The sequence below is a fragment of the Myotis brandtii genome, unplaced genomic scaffold (genome assembly GCF_000412655.1).
Source record: "Myotis brandtii unplaced genomic scaffold, ASM41265v1 scaffold576, whole genome shotgun sequence".
Taxonomy (NCBI): Eukaryota; Metazoa; Chordata; class Mammalia; order Chiroptera; family Vespertilionidae; genus Myotis; species Myotis brandtii.
Window position 1 is genome coordinate 1,375,296 of NW_005370156.1, and position 22,633 is coordinate 1,397,928.

The following is a 22,633-nucleotide window of genomic DNA, read 5'->3' on the forward strand; positions in this document are numbered from 1 at the left end:
GTTACTGTAGATAAGGCTCTCCCAATCTATTCCTCATTGTTTGTCACCAACCCACCACTTTGCTCCAGCTCTACTGTGTGGCTCATGTTTCCAGAACATGCTATGTTCTCTTCCATTCCAGGCCTTCTTATATCAGGTTGCCTCTGCCAGACGTCCTGCTCTGCAGATACCATTTCTTCATCTGAGTATTGACCAATTCCCCAGGTGTGAGTTTGGGCCCCCTCCTTTGCCCCATAGCATCTTACACCCACATGAATTACACTGTAACCACCTGTTTATTTGGGTAGTTTCTCTAGTGTACATAGAAGTCCCTTACGTAGGGGAACAAAATTGCATCCATCATTATCTATAATAATAAAAGTGTAATATGCTAATTAGACCAGACAGCTGAACGACCTTCTGGACGTCCTTCTGGATGTAGGTGCCGTGGCGGGGGCCGAGGCAGAGGCGGTTAGGGGCGATCAGGCAGGCAGGCAGAGTGGTTAGAGGTTATCAGACAGGCAGGCAGGTGAGTGGTTAGGAGCCAGCAGTCCCAGATTGCGGGAGGGATGTCCAACTGCCGGTTTAGGCCCAATCTCGCTGCGGGATCGGACCTAAACCGGCAGTCAGACATCCCCTGAGGGGTCCCGGATTGTGAGAGGGTGCAGGCCGAGCTGAGGGACTCTCTCCTCCGCCCCTCCCCCCGCCGTGCACGAATTTCGTGCACTGGGCCTCTAGTGTTTAATAAGATGCCTGGCACATGATGAATGTATCATAAACACTTGCTCAATGAACACACTATAGTGGCCATTATTACATATAATTATTAACCCTTTTCTCCTAGTTTGTTAGCATAGATTACTCTCTTGATTACTAGAGAGATAGATCTCTTCTCTAGAAGAGATATTACTGAGTCAAAGAATATGAAAGTCATTTGCATTTTAGTTTTATTTCCTGTAGGGTACTAGTAGTCTTCCAATAAATTTGTAATTATACACGAATTAAAAAATTTTATCTTTAACATATTAACCCCTCCTTATAGTTGTTGTCATCCTCTCCCCAAAGTTACATTTGTTGTTGTTTTTTCCTTTTGCTTACTGTGCCTGTGGAGTAGAATTATTTTTAATGTAGTCAAATCCTTAATTTTTTTTCTATTGGCTCATCCATTGCTTTTATGCGTAGAAAGGTCTAATAAATAATAGCCTATGTATTTTTTAAAAAAATATTTTTATTGATTTCAGAGAGGAAGGGAGAAGGAGAGAGGTAGAAATATCAATGATAAGAGAGAATCATTGATGGGCTGCTTTCTGCACTCCCCCTACTGGGGATAGAGACTGCAGCCCGGTCATGTGCCCTGATGAGGAATCAAACCAGTGACCTCCTGGTTCATAGGTCAATGCTCAACCACTGAGCTACACTGGCTGGGCACCTGTGTATTTTTAATATATGACTTTATGAACCACCTGGAATTTATTTTGGGGAACGAGGTGCAGTTGGTTTATATTCTTTAGTAGTTAGTCCTACCATTTCCTGTCTTGGTTGAGAAGATTGAAACAAAACAACTGAATAGTTCAGTGGTTCATCTTTTAACAGAAATTCATTGGCTCCAAATAATGAAAACATTCTTTTCTTTCATCTTTTTGCTTTGAACATATCTTTAAAGGTTCTTTTATTGGCCTTAGACTTTCCTTGTTTTAAATTTCTGTTTGGTTTTCTACCTCTGTCCCTATAAGTTTCTGACACTCCTCATCTGTGGACATAATATATATAATATGCTGGGCCCTTGACACATCGTATCTGTAAGGCTGAAATCTAGTCTCCTTTGGGAGTTCTCCATGCAGATACTTTGTGTTCATTGAGCATATCAATCTTAACTTTTTCACTCAATTTTATTTTTACTGTTATCAAATTTTTACTTTCAATGTCTTCACCTCATACACATGATACTCTGTTAGGTGCATAAAGACAACCTTATCTTTTTATATGGAATTTTAAAAACTGTTTTCTTTGAGTCTGTGGTCCCCATCTGAATAACCCATCAGGTCTCCTTTTCAACTATAAAAATTCCAAGTGCAGTCATCAAAACCCCAAAAAGGGTACCTATTCTCCTTTTCCTTTGGAAAAACTCATCTTCGTTCCACCCCAAACAGTCTGTCACTAAGATAGTGAAGCTAGGACTCCAGAGACCAGGTATTTGCCCTCATCTTTCCTCACTCTAAGGAGAATGGTGGGTGTTAGAAGGGAGTATAGTTCTTGTTGCTCCTTTGCATGTTTTGTTTCTTTGGGGTTTATGCCTCACTCAGCCACCTTTAAAGGATGTCTGCATGGATGCTGTGCTGTGAACAGTGTGTGTGTAAGAAGAACGCCCTGAACCTGCCCAGGGGAACAGGCGCAGCCTCCACATTAGCAAGAGGTCTTCTTCTCCTTTGTTAGAGGGCAGTCTGTGGCCTGGCAGTCCTTGTTGTCCTTGGAGGTATTACCCCACATGTCACTCACTGACTCTCCTAAACCCCCATTCCTAGGCCAGCTCCAGCGATCCTTATATCAGCCCTCTGTCTTGATGATTGCCAGCTAGCCCACGATGACCCTGAGGAGAAAGTGGGACCTCCAGGAGCCCTGTTGGATGAGCTGCCCCTCTCTAGATAGGACCAGGGCCCCACAGAGCTCCGTCTGTGAAGGCCATGTGCTTGCTCAGCACTAGGAACATCCACCCAGAGGGAGCCTGTCCTGACCAGCCCCCTCTCCCTCCCTGCCACAGTAGCAGAAAATCTGGTGTGAGGGACAGAGAGCTGCAGCCTCACTCGCCATCCTGATGGAGGGTGTGAGGAGGGTCGGGGTACATTGGGATGAGTACACTTTCTGACACTCCTGCCCGAGGCACCTCGCACGCCCTGACTAGACTTCTGAAGGTGATACTGATTGAGAGCCCACTGTACTCCAAGCAGAGTTCCACACTCTTATGTGCATTAGTTATTCCTCACAGCTGCCCCTGAAGGTTGGCACTAGTATGGTCTCCATTTCCTAGACTAGGGATTGAGGCACAGTGGGTGCAGTGACTTATGGAGGGTCACATACCGCTCCCCCTGGTGAAGCCAGGATAAAAGAGACCCAGCATCAGAACCCACAGCCCGACCCCCATGCTCTGTGGGTCACAGTGCATGGCCTGGGAGGGGCCGCTGGGAGGGGCAGAGCCTGGCATCCGGTGCTATGGCGGGAAGCTGCCAGATGGGATGGAGACGCCCATGGAGAGGAGAAAGGGTGTGTCAGCACAGCTGAGTCTGCACAATGTGCTCCTCAAGCCAGTGCTTCTAAGAAGTGGGATGTGGTTTCTTTGATCACCCCTGTGTCTCCAGCACTTGGCTCAGCACGTGGTGTAGAGTAGACAGACAGGGGTGGTCCTTTAAGGACATGAGTGAAAAAAAGTGTTTTCCAGGCAAAGGAGACAGCATGGGCCAGGCCCTGATGCATGGGAGAGCATGGCCCTTGGGGAAAAGAATTATGAAGTCCAGGATGGCTGGCTCTTGGGACTGAGGGGACAGGGAAGGAGAGCATTTAAAAATAAACAGAGATGAGGTTAGGTGAGGCCAGATCTCGAAGGATGTGTTATTCAGTATGAAGATATCCGTCTCTCACAAATGGTAGGACAGTGCATAATGAGGGAAAGATGTTTTGCAACAACCTCAGAAATCTCCTCCTCAGGCCTTGAGGACTCTGCTCTCTACACTGTTTTCATCTTCTGTTACCCCTCACCCTCCATTCCGATTGCACAGGACTCCCTTTCCCTTGGGAGGAAATGCCCAACTCCCTTTCCCTTGCAAGGAGTAGGCACTCTTCCCATCTCTGACCCATCTCCGAAGGAGGAGGAGGAGGAGGAAGAGGAGGAGGAGAATTAAGTCTCTATATCTTCAGAAACTCCAGTCGCTCCAATCACAGAACCAAAGTTGTCTGGGATTCTAAGCCTGAGTAGAAAGCAAAAGCCTGCAGATTGTGTGAATAAGTGTTTATAAGTGGATTTAATGATATATTTGAACTGGAGGTAAAAGAAAATCCTGTCAGAAGATACTCTAGCAGTGGCAGAACCCAACTGTGACAGTCAAGTTACTGTTCTTTCGGTGCCCAGTTGGCTAAGTGCAGAAAGCGCCGACGCCTTCCTGGAGCCTTAACAGCACTTAACCCACGTGAGCTTACTGCTCTGTGCTCATCGAGTTGGTGCCGGTGATGTATAACCTGACTCCGGAGCCCGTGCACTCGGGTCTCTCAGTGTCCATTTTCTCCTGACCATTTCCTCAGAGGGTTGTCTCTCACACAGAGGAGCGTGATTGTCTGTAACACTCGACCTGAAATGCACCAGCCGGACTTTGGCCTTCCATATCTGAGACCCATCTGTCCAACCTCCATGTCAACAGCTTGTCCTCAAATATTGTGCAATGTCCCATTGGAAGGTGAAAAGAGTGCCCTTGCTTCCCACATCCCGCAGCTTAGCTTTGGGTTGGAGTTCCTCTTCCCTGGGATCACAGAAGACCATCACTGGAGCTCCTGGGTGTCCTTGCCCTGTTGTACCATCTGAGAGGATTGAGATGGATTGTCCTGTAGGATTTGTGGCTCCAGCTCACAGCAGTGGTCTTCAGGGCCGCAGAGTCATGATCTAAATCCAGACACAGCAGCCCTACCCTGTCCCCAATCCCTTAGTGACTTTTCTTCCTTTATTATCAGCAAAAGCCCCATTTCTTTTTGCTATAGGGAGTGAGGGAAAGGGAAGAAGAGAAGGAGAGGGGGAAGAAGAGGGGGAGCAGCAGCAACACTAAAATATGCTTTACAAAGATCCTCCAGTAAAACACTGGCCCCACTTATGACCTCATCAAATGCAAACTTGCAGAGGGATGAGCTTTGAGGAATGCAAGGCTATTTGAAGTTTTATATTACAGTACATTGGCATGTGAATTTGTTTCTAACAGAGGCACTCACTTAAATCACTTTCATCTGGGTTTTATAAGTTACAACTGTATTGAGGAGCAAAGAGCTTCAAGGACAGGCCTGGAGCCTTCTTTTAAATCCAGGAGACTCATGGGAAAGACAGAGGTGGGATAATTTGCCAGAGGTCATGGAGCAAAGTAGGGGCAAGGTCTTTCTCTCTGCATTGGATTTCTGGTGTCTAGCATCTTGTGTCTCCTTTCCTTCCATTATCATCTTATATGTCACTTAAAGACAAAAAAAGATAAGCTTGAGATAAATCAGAGAGAGGGAAAAATCAAAATAAAAATGGACACTATATCTTTAACCTTTAACGGTTATGAGCAGAGACCCCTTATGTTCTGTTATCACATTACAATATGATATTACATTATAATAACTGTGATTATATCTGGTATTTTCATGGTACGGGATAAGTGTGGGCAGCAAATGGGTGAATATTTTTCACAAATTTTTATTTGCCTGAAATCCTTTCTACATATGTATTTGCTGTTTGAGTTTCTTGAGGCCACTGTGATCGTATCACATTCATTCCTTTTCTGGATGTGACAGGTTTTGGATTACTGAGAATTTGTGATCTTGCGACGTTTTGGGACCCAGATGGGTGGTAGGGCCTCATTTGTCTGCAGAGGAAACTGAAGTGGAACAAGGGAGGGTTCATGGTGAGTTGACCCCGAGAGCAGATGCTCCCACAGAGAGTTGCACTGGGAAGTTGTAGTCATGTGTCTGGAATTTCCTTCTGAGCCTCGAAATGGTCTGGGTCAAAGGGCGCCTGTGAGGTGCTGCTGTAATACATCCGGATTCCTTGAAGTTCCCTGCCTTAAGGAACGTAATTGGGGAGGGCGTGCTGGAAGACTCGTCGCTGTTTGGGCCTTGGCTAGCATGCTCTTGAAATCTGAAGTCATACTTAACTGCACTTAAGTAAACCAAAGTTTGAAAGTCATACTTTCAAACACATGATGATAAAACTTTAAAGATAGGATTTCAGGTTGTTTGGGGGAACATGGATAGTTTTCCTAAATGAAGCATGTTTGGGAAATGTTAATTCTTCCTTTTTTACAACTCTAGTGGAGTCTTTAATAATTTTTATCTTATTATCTCATAAAGGTATTGTCTCTAAAATGAATGTGAATCATAACTTGGAAATTTACTGTGCACAGGGATGTAAACAAATAGGCATGTGGTAACGAGGTGAAAAGTGCTTTTGCAGGGCTGGGAACACTGCCTACCCAGGTCTCCTCCTGCCCACCCACCTCTTCTCCCCCCACTGCCCTGCATCTTAGAGATAATAATTTCAGTACAAATTAGCATTAGGAAATGCAATGATAATGTGTTAATTGAATAATTTTAGTTTTTGTTTTTATAAACCATTTGTTTTTTCTTCTAAGTTCAGGATCTCTTACCCTATAGTCATTCACACAGCTGCATTAGATTTCTAGGATGACGTTCTAAACAGTGGAGCTAGGGTTGTTTCTTCAGAGCACTTCCTCCACAGATATGTACCACAGTGTATAAATTATTTGGCAGGGGGAAAGAAAAAATGAGGAAGAAGACATCCAAGAAGTGGCAGAAAGAGAAAGGGAAAGAGGTGATACACAGGGTGTCCCCAAAAATGTATACACACTTTGAATAATTATAAAGGCAGTGTTTATTAAAGTACATTTCATTTTCAAAATTAATAGAAACTACAGACATTGTGTGTTTATATTTTTTGGGGACATTGTAGAGAAAAAAGTGGTAGTAAGAGGCATAGTATAATGGGTTTTACTTAATTTTGAATTTGAAGACAAAATATTCTTAATAAAGCATATTTTCACATGCTGAGCTTTCCATGTAAAGTAACCCCAAATGGCCATTTGGGAGTTGTCGTTGCTGGTTAGTTAGTTATTATTTGTTTCTTAGTTGATGCCCTGATGAGGGGGACTCCCCTGCCACATTTGGACAGCAGTGCTTCCCACCATCAGTAATAAATTAAGCTACTGTAGACGGATGCTCTCAAATGGAGATATTTATAATTCCCCCTTTGAGATGCTGGGTTTCCTGAACTGCTTCTGGTCACAGTTGGCTTCCTATTAATTCTGCCTGCAGGGAGAGAATGTGTCAGACTTTCAATCTTCAGATTTCTGACCTATGTGACAGTTGTAGTTCTCATTGGTAAATTAATTAATTTGATTTAATATGTTAAAAACACAGGCCATCTAAAACAAATTTGCCCAGAAAGAAGCTTCTCAGGCTCCATTTCCGATGGCTGGACTCACACACTCTCATTCATTTTTCTAGATCAGGTTTCTTCATTACATTATTCTAACTGGGGAAAAAAACACACCAAAACACAACCTTTTGAGTGATATTTGGATGGGGGGAAGCACCCGTAAGCCTACTACCTTAGCACATCAGCTGTTTTATTTATGCCTCCTAATTCCTGTCCATCTGCCCAACAATTTTATTGCCTGACCTTAGAGTTCACATATCATTATATTCTGCTGTGCTTACTGAAGCTAGTATCCCAAATCCATGTTTCTGCATAGTCTTCATGATTTAGTGTACATCTTAACAGAAAAGTTGGATAAATGGGGTAGACACCCTACCTTCAAAATAATAATTTTCTTTACATTCTTTACATCACAGCACACTTGGCAAGCCTTTGCTTGGCATAGAAGTGTATGTAGCCAGACGATTTATGGTTGGAGTGGTAGCCAGCTAGCTGACATCTATGAGAAGCCTTGTTCTCAAAAGGATTTCCTTGGAGGGTGATGCCAGTGCCCCAATTGTGCCTGCACAGCTGAAAAGGAAAACAAGGAAAGCAATATTGCTTCACAATTGTTAGTATTCAAAAGGAAATTTCAGTGTCCCTGGTGAGCCAGACAAAGCTACAGATGTCCACTCTTTGTCTGTACACACCCAGAATGGTAAGCCTTTTCTGAACTGATAACAGGATACTCCCATCTCACTTCAGTATGAAAAAAACACAGGTACTCCTTTTGAGGAAAAACTACTGCAGTCCTCTCAAAAGATAGTTGTACTTTCAAACACATGATGATTCCAAGTTGAGTTTCTGTTTAGATTCACATTTCTGGGCTGACTTTTCAGCAACATATTGTCTTCCAAAAGGGAGGTGGCTTACAAATTCCCAATTCAAATGGGAGCGTGCTTATAAATCACCAGACTGAGCTATGGGACTTTGTTGAAGAGATGAATGAACTGGGAAGACCTTGGGTGGATCTCAAAATCTCAATAAATCTCAATGCATATTACTTCCTTAAAGTGTTGAGCAGATAAGGTGAGATTAATGTAATTAAAATTTTATGTTTCCGATGAAAATGAGAACCTCAGGGCAAACTTCTAGACATGGGTGTGAACTCAGTGTCATGTCACACTTGGCATGTTTTGAAGTATTTTGAGGAAAGTAAGTACTATCTCTTAATACTGTGATTAAAACTTTATTTGAGGCCTGGTCAGGTGGATTGGTTGGTTGGAGTGTCCCATACGCTGAAAGGTTGCAGGTTCTGTTATAGGCAGCAGGAACAGCATCAGGTACTAGACCAGGGGTGGGCAAACTTTTTGACTCGAGGGCCACAATGGGTTCTTAAACTGGACCGGAGGGCCGGAACAAAAGCATGGATGGAGTGTTTGTGTGAACTAATATAAATTCAAAGTAAACATCATTACATAAAAGGGTACGGTCTTTTTTTTTTTTTTTAGTTTTATTCATTTCAAATGGGCCGGATCCGGCCCGTGGGCCGTAGTTTGCCCACGGCTCTACTAGACCCTTGAGGTCAGACCAAACCTGGGTTTAGCAACATTGGTACTTGGATTTTAGATAGGAAAGAATTCAAAGCCAAGACACAAACTATAAGAGAACATCTATATATATAAAAGCCTATGTGACTGTCTGACCATCTGACCAGTAGCTATGACATGCACTGACCACCAGGGGGCAGACACTCAACGCAGGAATGGAAACCACAGGCATGGGAACATGGAACAGACTGATGAATCTCAGAGGGAAAGGGGGAGGGGGAGGGTGGGAAGAGATTAACCAAAGATCTGATATGCATACCAGAGACCCAATGCATGAATTGGTGCATGGATGGGGGCTGGCTGGCGGTGGGGAGGGGCCCGGTGCATGGATTCATGTACTGGTGGGGTCCCTCGGCCTGGCCTGTGCCCTCTCACAACCCAGGACCCCTCAGGGGATGTTGGGAGAGCCAGTTTCAGCCCAATCCCCACCGGCCAGGGTGAGGGACCCCGTCCTAGTTTATTTATAAAATCACAGAGGTAGAAGAAGTAATTTGTAGAAGAAATGGACTTAGGAAATAAGTTATAGAGGTAAAGGAAGGGCCCTAGGAGCTTGGGAGTGAGGAAGCTAACGGTAATGTGCCAAGGGTGAGGGGAGAAGGAAGGGGGAAAGGAAAGGCACAGGTGTGCTCCTGGGAGGGAGAGTGCACTGGGTCCCCAGTCCTAAGGGTTTTAAGGGTGGAGACTTTAGGGGAGGTCCCTGGGGAAGATCTCAATAGACTCTTCAACAGCTTTCCATAGGTCTTCACTGATTGGTTGGCGCCAGTGCAGGGGGTCATTATCCAATGCACTGGTCCTGAGGTCAGCCTTGGTGTTGCTTGTCTGGTTTTGCTGCTTTTCTAGACCTGGAAATACAATTGAGGCATAGATGTTATCTCTAGGGAGGAAAGGTCAGGGGGTCTGTACCACGTGACCAGTGATATGCTAGGGGAAGAAAATTCACCCTGAGGGCTAGGCCCCACCCTACAATTGTCCTTTGCTAGGCATCCAGAGCTTTCCACCCTGGTGACCTTCTGTACCTGGCCCATCATCCTTGCTCTGCTCCTATCTAACTGCCTACCACAGTTCGATTCCTGGTCAGGGTACATACCTAGGTTTCGGGTTTGATTCTCAGTCAGGGTGCTTACTAGAGGCAGCCGATCCATGTGTCTGTCTGTCTATCTCTCTCTTCCTTTCTCTAAAATTAGTGAACATATCTTTGGGTAAGGATAACAAAACAAAAACAACAAAAACTTTATTTGATACAGTAATGTCTTTCAGATACCAATATTTTGTTTTCATAAAAATGTATTAGAATGTGAATAAGGAACACAAGAACGTGTTTATATCCTTAACCTTTTACACTACAATGGGGTGATAGCTCCTTGTGGTTTTCATTTGTATTTCCCTGATGATTAGTGATGTTGGGCACCTTTTCATGTATTTGTGGGCCATCCATATACTCTCGTTGGAAAAATGTCTATTCAGATTCTCTGCCTATTTATTATTATTATTATTATTATTTTAAATATATTTTTATTGATTTCAGAGAGGCAGGGAGAGGGAAAGAAAGAAACATCAATGATGATGCCTCCTACACGCCCCCTACTAGTAATTGAACTGTGACCTCCTAGTCATAGGTCAATGCTCAACCACTGAGGCTCACTAGCCAGGCCTCTCCCTATTTTTAATCGGATATTTTTGTTTGCTATTGAGTTATATGATTATTTTTCTGTATTTTAAATATTAACCCCTTTTTAGGTATATGATTTGCAAATATTTTCTCCTATTTGGTGGGTTTCCTTTTCATTTTGTTGATGGCTTCCTTTGCTGTGCAGAAGCTTTTTAGTTTGATGTAGTCTCACTTGTTTATTTTTTGAAGCTGATGAATTTTTAAATTAAGTCATTTGGCTAGGGTGATTACTGTTTGTAAGGTTGTGGCTAAGACAATTAACACCTGAAGTTAAGACTTCAGAGAGTGAATAAAGACATTGCATGGGCCCATCTCATATCCACAGCTGCCTGCTTTGGCTTAGATGTGCCAAATAGCAAGTCTTTGGACTGAAGTTTTTCCTCTATTTCAACCTCTGTTAGAGTGCTTATGAGCATGTGAAACTTTTCTTGATGACTTGTCTTAGAGCTGGGGACTGCTGAGTCACTAGAACTCAGATTCCGGAGACTGTTTTCGCCCCTCCCACGCAGGACGTGCTGCTTTGGTGTAGATCCCATCAGTAGGGAAGTCTGACTCCGTGGGAGGATGATGGGTTGGCTTCTTTTGAGGAAGAACTCAGAGAATTTTCTTATGGGAGTGCATGCCAGCTTTGCACATGCTGATGGTTAGAGAATAAGCCCTGTTAAACAAGAAGAGAAGAATATATCATTTCTATGTTTCATGGAGAAAGTACTCGGGAGAAGGGACTGACCCCGATGGCCGTAAAATTAGGTGAGACCAGGATCTGCTGTGTGCATCCTTCCCTTTGATCTGCTCGGAGCTGGTGCAAAAGGTAGCTTCAGTGAGGGTTACAGAGTCATATAAAAATTCAAAGGCTGGAGGAACCTGATGTGGCTTCAGGTCCAGACAGTGGTTTTGGAGCCAGCTCATATTAGTAGTAGTTGTTACATTTTCAGGAATTGTGCATGTCAGTTGTAAAATATAGCCATTATTAAAATTATATAAAATAGCATTAAATAAATTACATTAAAAACAAAGATAATAAATACTAAGATCCATCACTTTCAAATTAGTTTACTATACTTTACTATCACCTACATTCTTGAGGTTACTTATGTCTATTGCATCTGGTGGAAATACTGTTGGTGTTGTTGTGACAGTAGCTTGAAGGCAGACATGGTGAAGACATGTGGAGCACAGTGAGACAGTGCTTGGTGAGTGCTGGCCAGCAGACATGTGTGGGAAGGCTTGTTCTTCATGGGATTTCCTTTGAGGGTGATGTCAGGGCTCCAGCAAGTGCTACAAACAAATGCCTTTTTTTAAATTCCGAAAGACAGTTACTAAATATTCACTAGCACCCACTGGGCCCAGCCCACTCATTTGTATGTGTGAGACTGGGGCAGGGAGAGGAACAGGGGCTTGTCCAAAGTCCTGCAGCCAAGTACATTGTGGGACCAAGACTCAACTTGGGTCTCCTGGTGCCTGTCAAGGGGCACTTTCTGTTACATCGCACAGAGGTGTTAGTAGTGAAAAGCACCTGAGTTAGGGTCAGCTTAGCACCCTCTCCTGGGGTCCTCTCTCACAGGTGAAAGCACTGTGGGACTAGGGTCATAAACGAGCAGAGGGGAGGATTGACACAGATCAAATGCAGCTGCCAGAGGGGTGGTCATCTGCTCTGGTGATCATAAGTGGGACAAGTTTTGAGGTGGGAGGTGACAGAGACTGGATACTGAACTCTGTCTTTAGTTTGTGGTGATAAAGTTATTGAATGGAAGAATGACTAAAGAATGAGCAACTTTTATCACCACCTGATATTGTGTTATGTATGTATTTGCTATTTTATTATAAATTTCCCCATAGGATTGTAAGTTCCATGAGGGCAGGAACCTTGTCTTGCACGCCGCTGTACACCCTGCTCCCAGAATAGTGCCTGGCACATAGAAAGTGCTCATAAATATTTTTGAATGAATGAACAATGCTGCTCATGGTTGGCATTACATAGCCCAAATCCCCGGGGGAAGTTTTGCCTAGAGCAGTGGTTCTCAACCTTGGCTGCACATTAGAATCACCTGGGAATCTTTTTAAAATCCTGATTTCTGGGCCTCATCCTCTGGACATTCTGTTTCTTTGTTATGGGGTGATTCTGTTTCGTTATGGGGTGGGGCCACAACATTAGTAACAAAGAAACAGAATTTCTGGAGGATGAGGCCCAGAAATCAGGATTTTTAAAAGATTCCCAGGTGATTCTAATGTGCAGCCAAGGTTGAGAACCACTGGCCTAGAGGAATGTGCCCAGTGGAGGCCAGCACAGGGACCCTCTCACTGTTTGCCAGACTGCTAGACTCTAGGTGACCATCATTTCTCTTTCTTCTCAGATGACGGAGGGCCGTCGATGTCAAGTACATCTTCTTGATGACAGGAAGCTGGAACTCCTAGTACAGGTAAATGACTTTGGGTCCACTTTCTAAGTTTCTTCTGTGACTGATGTGGTTGGCCCACACTTGGATTCAGCTGAGGGGTGGGCAACAGTGTAAACTATTTTTCAGCCTAAATCAGTACAAATCTCTGAGAGAAGATTAGGACACACCCTAGTATTTTTGTGTGTGATTGCTATTTTTGTTCATTCTGTTTCTTTGCACACCACGCCTGAGGCATTCAAGGTCAGATGTATATCTAACTTATTGTTGCAAATCTCTAGAAAAGGAAATCCCACAACTGCCATTAGCTATTCTTTATGCTTGGAAGAAGTTAATTATAATATAACCTAAATAACTCTTGCTGCAGCCAAAACTGGTTTAATTGTCTAAAACACAGTTCATTATTTCAAGTTAAGCTTTCATAGCGATGAAGAAAGGGAAGCAATCTCTTGGCTCTGTCTCCCCTTTAAGAGCTGAGTAAGCACCTGACGCCATCCTGTGCGTCAACATTGCCATCTCCCTTGAACATCTGGAGAAAATGACAGAGGAAATCAATCAGTGTGTCTCCGAGCTAAGAACACATCAGTGTCAGGGAAGTCCAAAAAGTAATTAGGCTCAAAGACCCTGGTCTTGCTCAACTTACTCTTGAAAAAAAACATTGTTTTACCCAGAGCCCTGGGTAAAACAGTGGCGAAGTTTCCAAATTTGATTTAAATAACTTAATTCCAAATCTGTTGCTCAACTCCAACTTTTGTAACTGTATTTGCTTGATATTCTCAGATGACTATCAAATTCATAGGGCACTGCTCCTTATCCATGACAGTTTGCTGGGAAGAAGCTACAGTTCATCAGTCAGTTGCAATGACACCCGCATGCTCCCTCCCTGGGGAACCACACTGCGCCATTGTGGAGAGTCACATAGAAGTACTCTCCTGTCATGTTCCCTTGTACATGCCACGTGGATTTCAAAATGTTCCAGCTGCTAATTTAAAAAGTTAATACTTTTAATAGGAAATAAGTTATAAAGACATTATAAACACAATATAGGAAACAGAGAAAATAGGAAACAGCTCATAATCACAGCACACTAATTCAACTACTTTTCTCATTTTGGCATATCTTATATTTATATTTATATTCCTTACATGGTTGTGATCATAATGTATGTATAATTCTATATATTTTTTCCACTTAACATTGTCCTTCACTAGCATTTTTCAAGTTATTATCAATTGTCATCTTTGTTAATGGCTGCATAAATTCTAGAAAAGGTTATACCATTATTAGCTAATCATTCACCCTTTTGAGTACATTTAAGGATCTTTTGTTGTTTTGTAATTTTTTCCGCTATGACAAGGAAATGCTGTGATTAATTTGTCCACGTATATAGAGTTCTCCCACATTTTGGATTATGTCTTTATTAGGCTAGATTGCAAGGTCTCCAGTCTTATGAAGAGTCAAACTTGTGATCTGGGTTGGGGTGTGAGTGGGTAGAGGGGACTATAAAGGAGCAAGATCTCTTCAGTAAGCAGGATCAGGACTAACAAAGTGCTTGGAGCTTTAAGTTGTTAAGAATCAGTGTGAGCCCTTCACAGGTGAGTGGTCTGCAGTGCCCTAGATGCTTTTTTTGTAGCAAGGCTTGGAGGTTTAGATAGCAGCCCGCCTCTGAAACAGGAAGTGAGGCCTCCGTGACAGTGAAGGCACCTTCTCTTGGCCAGCCTGCCCTGGGAAGACTGAATGGAGGCATCTGAAATGGACTCGAGTCACAGAAAAGATATTTTATTACTGGATGGGCACACTTTTAGAAAGGCCATCTTCAGTCCTTAACTATCAAGAAAATGTTGAATTAGACCAAGCAAGAGTTCATACTTCTCCCATCCCTTTTTAGAACATACTTCATGTGATTCCCTCTTCCTAGAACACTCTTTCCCACCCGTCCCTGTACCTGGCTGGTTTCTGTTAAGCTTTCAGACCACAGCTTAGAAAATGCATTCCCGCCCCCCCCCCCCAACGCTTTCCCTGGCCCTACCCTCTGCCCCTCCATAGCTGGGTCTTAGCTGCCCCCTGCCCCTTCCCTCTTACCGCATTTTCATAACTCATTGTCACAGTCACTGTCATTGCCTGTTTACTTGTCAGCATTTCCCAGAGCCACCAACAAATTAAGGACTGGGTCTGTTTTTTGACCACTGTATCCTCAGTACCCAGCGCATGCCTGGCACACATGTCAGTAAATAAATACTTCCTGAGTAAAAAAAAAAAAAAAAAAGAAAAGAGTGAATCTTAAGGTTCCCTGGTGTTACTTCCCCAAATGACTTACTTCTTGCCATAGAACCATTGCTTGGCAGGGGATTTACTTAGGTTAGTGAAAAATAAATAACAAACAAACAAACAAAGCATGGCTCAGTGGTTGAGCATCAAGCTAAGAATTCAATTCCCAGGTCGGGGCATTTGCCCAGATTGCAGGCTCACCTCAGTGTGGGGAGTGCAGGCGGCATCCGATCAATGATTCTCTCATATTATTGCTGTTTCTATCTCTTGCTCCCTCTCCCTTCCTCTCCGAAATCAATAAAAAATGTAAAAATAAGTAAGTAAATAAATAAATAAGGAACTATTCTAAACTCCTTTCTACATTATTGCAGGGTGGGCTTCTGCAAAACTTTGGGAAACAGGGTTAAAGTTATTTGACAAAAGCCAACTTAAAAATATAACTTTTCTTTCTCATCTACAAAGTGTTATTGTTCAGGATTATGTTCTTTTGACAAAATCATTTCTAAAGGGAATCCCTATTCTCCAGCTCTTTGAGTCATCTCAGGGTTTTTAGCAGCATAAAGCATTATGACTTCATACCCTTCTTTTTTATATTTTAAATTCACAAAGTGATGAGATCCATTATTGCTAAAGGTTTTGTTGTTATTGTTGAACGATTTCAGCATATTTGTAAGAAGCCTTAGACTAAGCAATGCCTTTCAATGTTTCCGTGTTTACCTGACAAGGTTTATAAGACAGAAAGTGGGGTTTGGGGATTGTAGGAAATGGTTATTTCCCATGGAGAAGCACAGGGGTGTACACCAGGGTGACTGACTGACAAACATTCTTAAGTAGCACAGAGGTGGGAGGTCTAGTTTTTCGATCATTAATTATTAGGTAAGAGACACATCAAAGGCTACACCTCAGACCTTCAGAAGCAGGAAAAGACTGAGCTGACAGAGTCAGCAACTAACAATTGCTTCCCACCAGGAGGATGCTGTTAAGCAGTCTACCACAGGGACAGTTTTCTGCAGTGGTGTAGACCTGGTCACTGTACTGGTAGCATTTCCCTTCTCTGGATTACAGAGTAAAATGGCCATAATCCCCAAATGTAATGCTTTTTCTAAAGCCCTTTGAGATTTCCGAGTGAAATCTGCTTCCAGACTCCTGACTACCCTGAGTAATTTTGCATCACTCATATGGAGGGAAGGGAAGGTTAAGAGTGCACATACTGGGATTTCATATTCGAAAGGCTCATCCCTAAATCCACAGGCAGGCCCTTGTCACCAGGACATTACCATGTGACGTTTTCACTCATTGGATTCCTCTTGAGGACAGCTGCAATGGTGATGTGAGCATTCAGTAACAAGTCAACCTCAGTCATACATGTGGGGCAGGTGGTCCAGCCAGATCACCCTCCCATCCAATCCAGAGACAGTGTCTTTTGCTTTGTCATCCAAAATTGTTTCAGCCAACTAGAAACATACTCGAAAAGCCTGTGTCAGAACGAGAGAGGCCACCATCACTGGTGTCTCTCAGTCAGCCTCTTCCTGAAGCTTCCGTAGCCAGACCAGAGGGTGCCTGCAAGTTTTGCATTGAGCTTTACAAGTCTTGGCTTCATATGGTTATTCCTTTAAAATGACTTTCTTCATTTTTCTCTGATCTGAATGCAGATCTGGGGGAGCATTTTGAAAGCGGAGAAAAGGAAACGTGGTTCAGCCTTAGTTAGAAAAGGTAACTAAGACAGAGAAGAGTTTCCTGACAGTGAGGGTTTTAAGGTAGAAGCATGAACAGGGAAGGTTCAGGCTCTTTCTCCTGGGAATCTTAAAAAAGGGATAGGTTTTCATTAGTTTGGAATGGCCGAGGGGTAGCCAGCCCTTCCTTATTAGGCTCTCTGAGGCTGTGCTACTGTGTGGTCCCCTGTCCTACAGGAAGACAGGCCAGGGCAGGAAACAGCCCTGGGCCTTCTGCTCCAGAGGCACCTGGTGTCAGGGCGTTCCCCGTACTCCAGGTGAGTCCTTGCCATCCCCCAACTCGGCGGCAATGAACTCCGCTTCTTTATTATTAAATTTATTTTTAGTTACAATTGACATAAAATATATTATTGTCAGGTGTACAGCTAGTGGCTAGACACTGGTATACCTTAGGAAGTGATCATCCTGTTAAGTCTAGTATCCGTCTGGTACCTTACACAGTTTTACAATATTATTGATGATAGAGGCCCGGTGCACAGATTCGTGCACCGGTGGGGTCCCTCAGCCTGGCCTGCGGGGATTGGCTGAAACTGACATCCCCTGAGGGGTCCTGGATTGTGAGAGGGCGCAGGCCAGGCTGAGAGACCCCACCAGTGCACGATCGGGGCCGGGGAGGGGTCAGGGGAGGGCTCCAGGGCGTGTCTGGCCCATCTCGCCCAGTCCTGATCAGCCGGACCCCAGCAGCAAGCTAACCTACCGGTCGGAGCATCTACCCCCTGGTGGTCAGTGCGTGTCATAGCGACTGATCGAATGGTCGAACAGTTGGACACTTAGCATATTAGGCTTTTATGTATATAGACAGTCCTTATGCTGAACTTGACATCCCCATGACTATTTTTATAACTGGCTATTTTACTTCTTAATCCCTTTCATCTTTTATGTCCACCCCCCACCTCCCTCTGGTGACCATCAGTTTTTGTTCTCTGTATTTACAAGTTTGTTTCTGTTTTGTTTGTTTGTTTAGATTTTTTTTAGATTCCACATGTAAGTATAATCATATGGTATTTGTCTTTCTCTGTCTTACTTACTTTGCTCAGCACAGTAACCTCTAGGTCCATCCATGTTGTCATAAATGACAAGATTTCATTATTTTTTATAGTTGAGTAATATTCCATTGTATATATGTATACAAATATTTATTCATTTGTCTATTGATGGACACTTAGGTTGCTTCCATATCTTGGCTACTGTACATAATGCTGGAATCAACATAGGGGTGTATATGTCTTTTCGAATTAGTTGAACCCCACTTCTTGTTTTGTTGAGGAAGCTGCCCTGTTGAGGAGGCAGTTTTCTAGGATTACAGTGTCGCCCCTCTGACCCCCTCTCTCATGGCTATTGTCAGCACAAGTAAAAACACCTACTTCTGTTAAAATAGAGGAACCAAGTGTCCGGGGATTCGGAGACGTGGAACCAACTTCAGTGTTTTTCAAGAAAATTAAAGATAGTAGCTGGATTTTTCTGTACATGACATGGTGTCCCTGATCCTGAGAAAACCAGTGAGACAGAAACATCAGGGAAGATTTAGAGCTGCTCTGGGTAGGATGGTTGGAGCACTTGAAATGTGGCCATTGCAAACTGCGGTGCTGTCTGTATAAAATATGCACCAGAGTTTGAAGACTTCATATGAAAAAAAACAATTAAAATAGTCTTGATGATTCCATGAAATGATGTTTTGGGTATATTAGGTTAAAATATATATGTAATTAAAATTAATCTCACTGATGTCTTTTCCCTTATTTAATATGGCAACTAAAAATTTTTAATTTCATGTTGGGCTCACATTTGTGGCTCACATTACATCTCTGTTGGAAAGCTATCTCTGAAGAATAGAGAGAAGATCATATAAACAAGAGAAACGATTATGGACATAATAGAATTGTTTAGGGTTACCCAAATGTAATCCTGGATATCTTCCACAGTAATGACTACACTTTACGGTTCTTTATAGAGTTTCTATGAAGTTTATCTTATTTAATCATCACATTAACTGTGTCAATATGTAGGTGCTCTCTCAGGTAAGCAAACAAATGGAGATAGAATAAGTAACATGCTCAAGGCCACATAGCAGCACACACAGCTTGAACATAGGTCTTGTCTGTTTTTCCTGCACCATAAAACGTATGTACCGTGAAACCTAGGATATGATGTGGTTCACCTGTAATGTGGCAGCTGTGCTAGCCTCTAACCAGCATTGTAAGTGACTGGAATTAAAGACTTTAAACCTCATCTCAGGTTGAGAACTGAAGATGGGCTTACCCAGGTCATTCTGTTTCTTCAAACTCAGTTTCTAATCTACTCAGTGAAAATTTAAACATGTGCCACATGATTTTGAAGGATTTTCACATCATATAGACAAGCCTGAGGGTATCAGGTGTGGAAGAAGATTAAATAAGCAGATGTTGCCTTCTCATCACTGTCTGACAACGGTGCCAGTGACACTTTCTTAAAGGTTAATAAGTATGTTAATATGGGCTTTGAGTAAAGCAGTGTTGAAGGCAAAGTAAATATTCTGGCCTATGAAGGGCTAAAAAAACACAGACCATGCATATGACTTTAAAAAAAATCTGGAACCCTAATCATGCCGCATAGAATAAATGAACAGGCCTGGGTTCTCTACATGTGTGCACACACCCCTCTCATACCCCATCCTCAGCTACTTCCGTGGCTTATAATGTTCTTCTGAAAAAATATAAGGGATTTACTTGGATGCAAATCCAAGTAAAACAGGAATTCCCCACAAAGTACATATTGCCAAGGGGAAAAAAAAATAAGTTGATTCCCTATCTTCCTAACTGAGAAGGGTGGCTCAATTTGCTTGCTGGCCTGTCTGCTGATGAGTGAGCCAGGTCTGCCATCTGCTCCTGTCTGTTCTAAATTCACCAGGAGGCCCAGTGTCAGCCAGGGGTGGGGAGCCATGTGCAGGAGCTGGGCGAGGACCAAGGGCCTCGGTGTTGCGACCCTTCTGTCCGGGACCTCCCAGGCCGTCAGGCCACCTCATAAAGGAAGAGCCAAGCGGTGTCAGGCAGCACTGCTTTGGGCTGACCTCAAACTTCACCGCAATTGCCATCATCATTTATTAGGCTTCTTGCTGCAAAGCTACACCAATGAGCCAAACAGATGTCTTTCTAGCCCCTGGGGATGGCTGACAATATTTACATTTTAAAGGCACATGGTGAAGCTAATAGATGTTAAGGTATAGATTAGAGACAGATAAACATAATGACAACCCTAATCAAAAGTTCGTTTAGTGCCTTGGAGGAATCAGAAATAGTCCATAAAGTATACCCTTGGGTGACACAAGCAGCTAAGGAGTTTCCCCTTTGGCAAGGAGGGAGGGACCCGTACATCTTATTTCTGCAGCAAGGGCCTTGATGGAAAAGAAGTGAGCGCTGCGCTGGTTGGGAACAAAAGACAATCCCTGTCTCCCTGTGGGGCTGTGATAGAGGGAGGAGTGTCAGGATGTAGCAGACTGATTCAGTCATTTAGGGGACCACCAACATACACGCACACGCACACACACACGCACACGCACATGCACTCACACTCACACTCACACTCACACTCACACTCAGTTATACATGCATCTCGGACAAGACAGCTCAGCCTGGCAGAGGCTGAGGAGAGGAGACCATCTCTCTGGGCTCTCAGGTCCAAGCTCTGGTTGCTTAGCAATAATCCCATTTTTGCTCCCCTCCCCCACCTTACCCTGCTTTCTCACCCCCTCCCCACCCCATTCTCCCTGAGGCTAATTTTAACCTGTTTTAAAATGGATTCCTTGGAACCATTTAAAATGGCCAATATTTGGCTGACTTTTCCTACTGAAAGGACAGTTTCATTTGGTTCCCACTGAATGTGAAGGGAGAGAAAGGGAAGGGGGAAAGAGGTCCTTCCAGAAGGACCCCCGGAAAGTGGATTTTATGGTTTTGCTTTTAGTTTTGTTACTGCTGCGTTTCTTTAAACCCTTTACAAAATCATTTCCACATGTTCTCTAAGGTAGACCGATGGGAATGTTTGCAGGTAAGGAACCTCAGGCGATGCCTGTAAACTGTGGGCTCCTAATTTTTGTTTCCCTGATCAAGAGGATAAGAGGGGGGATTAAACAAATTTAACACACAATGCAGTTCAGCGAAATGTGAATAATTATGCTTATAGGGGAAAGACACATAAAACACACATGCATAGACACACACACACACATACATGTGCACACACCCCCAAGAAGAGGGTGGAAAATTAAGAGGAAGCTGGCCGTCTAGAAAGGATGGTGTCACACGAATCTGGAAGTTAATCTGGGTGTTTTTGTTTTTTATCCATAATTAACAGATTGATTTTTGTCACATTGCTCAATTCAAACACTTGCTCATTTGGTAAATCTTTATTGTTTGTCTGCCACTGTGCTATGCAGATCTAAGTGTGCTCCCCGTGGGGGCAAGAGGTCATGTCTAGAGACGAGAAATGATTGTTCAGGTTTTTAGTATGACTTGTACAAATCCAGGGATGAGTATTCTTTTGTTCCTTCAATGACCTCCCTTCTCCCACTGCACTCTGTCCTTCCCTGTAAGGATGGGGTTCAGGAGGATTTGGGGGAGTGGAGATCTATTCATCTGGCAGCTTCTGCTGCTGCTTGTCTCGCTCTTGGGAAAGAAGGAAGGAAGAGAGGGAGGGAGAGCAGGGACGGAGGAAGGGAATAAAGGGAAAGAAGGGAGGGAGATCCTCTCCTGAGAAATAAGTTGTCCAATATCAGGTGGAGGAGGAAGGAATCGAAAGGTCTGAGGGAATCTTGGCTGCTCGATATTTTTCCTGGACTCTCACCCACATGGGCCTTCCTAACCCTTGAATCTCTCTGCTTTCCTCTTTCCTCCCTCGCCTAGCATTGAACTAACAATTTAGCTGTTAAAGCAACTCAGAAGATTCCAGATTTGGCTAAGCCCCAGTCCCACATGTAGGGTGCCTGCTAGGTATTTGTGACTGCTGAGGTGGCAGCTTTTAACTCCACATACCCAACTCAAGCCTGTTGTCCCCACTTCTCATCAAACCCAGGGCATGTTTTTCTTGCACCTGCTTTGAAGGTGAGCCCACCAAGGCAACCAAGCTTAAGAACACAGACTCCTTTTTGACTGATTCCTCAGTTCTATCTCCATCTTCAAGTCTTGCCAGTTTTTCCCCTCATAAGGAAAATAGTCTCCCTTCTCCAGTCCCGCCATCACCTTGTGTAGACATTTGCCACCTGGGCTTGGCATTCTCAGCACCCTCAGCACCCCTGCTCTGTTTGCTTGGTGTCCTGTAATGGCCTCGTCGCCGACCTCGACCTTTCCACACTCTGAACAGCTCAGTCCGTCCTACACAACACAAGTGGGTTCTTCTTCCTTCACTGCTGCTTTATGACATGTCTCTGCTCTGCGCCTTTAGTAGTTCATCCTGTTTGGATTCCTCTGTTGGACTGTCATGTCCCTGCGTAATGTGACCCTGTCCTTGTTATAAGAGCAGAATATTAAAGAGGTGAAGAAGGCAGTTCTGCCCCTAACTGCCTCCTCTCTGGATGTGCCCCAGGTGTCATAGCTGGGTCCTGAACTTTATGATTACAGGGAATTGTATTGATAGTGACGGACAGGTTAGCCATGTGACCCTGACTCTCAGACTTCTTTCACTTCCAGAATCCTTTGTTCAATTTCACATAAATGAGGAATTCTAAACCCCACCAGCTTGTCCCACCCACGAACAGGGACTTGCCCGAGGGGCCACAGCGGACCCCACAGGGTTTGGAAATCACTATTCGAAGTAGAAACCAGACGATAGAAAAGCACATATCCTTC

At 43.6% G+C, this 22,633-nt stretch overlaps 1 protein-coding gene across 7 annotated transcripts in view; it reads left to right on the forward strand.

Moving 5' to 3' along the window:
• FRMD4A (FERM domain containing 4A) overlaps positions 1–22,633 on the forward strand; it is a 608,042-nt gene that overhangs the window by 388,450 nt on the left and 196,959 nt on the right. For all 7 annotated transcript variants that reach the window (XM_014549925.1, XM_005878894.2, XM_005878895.2 and 4 more), the window contains one exon: positions 12,775–12,840. In XM_014549925.1, coding sequence (XP_014405411.1) covers positions 12,775–12,840 — 66 coding nt within the window. The remainder of the gene's footprint in view (positions 1–12,774; positions 12,841–22,633) is intronic.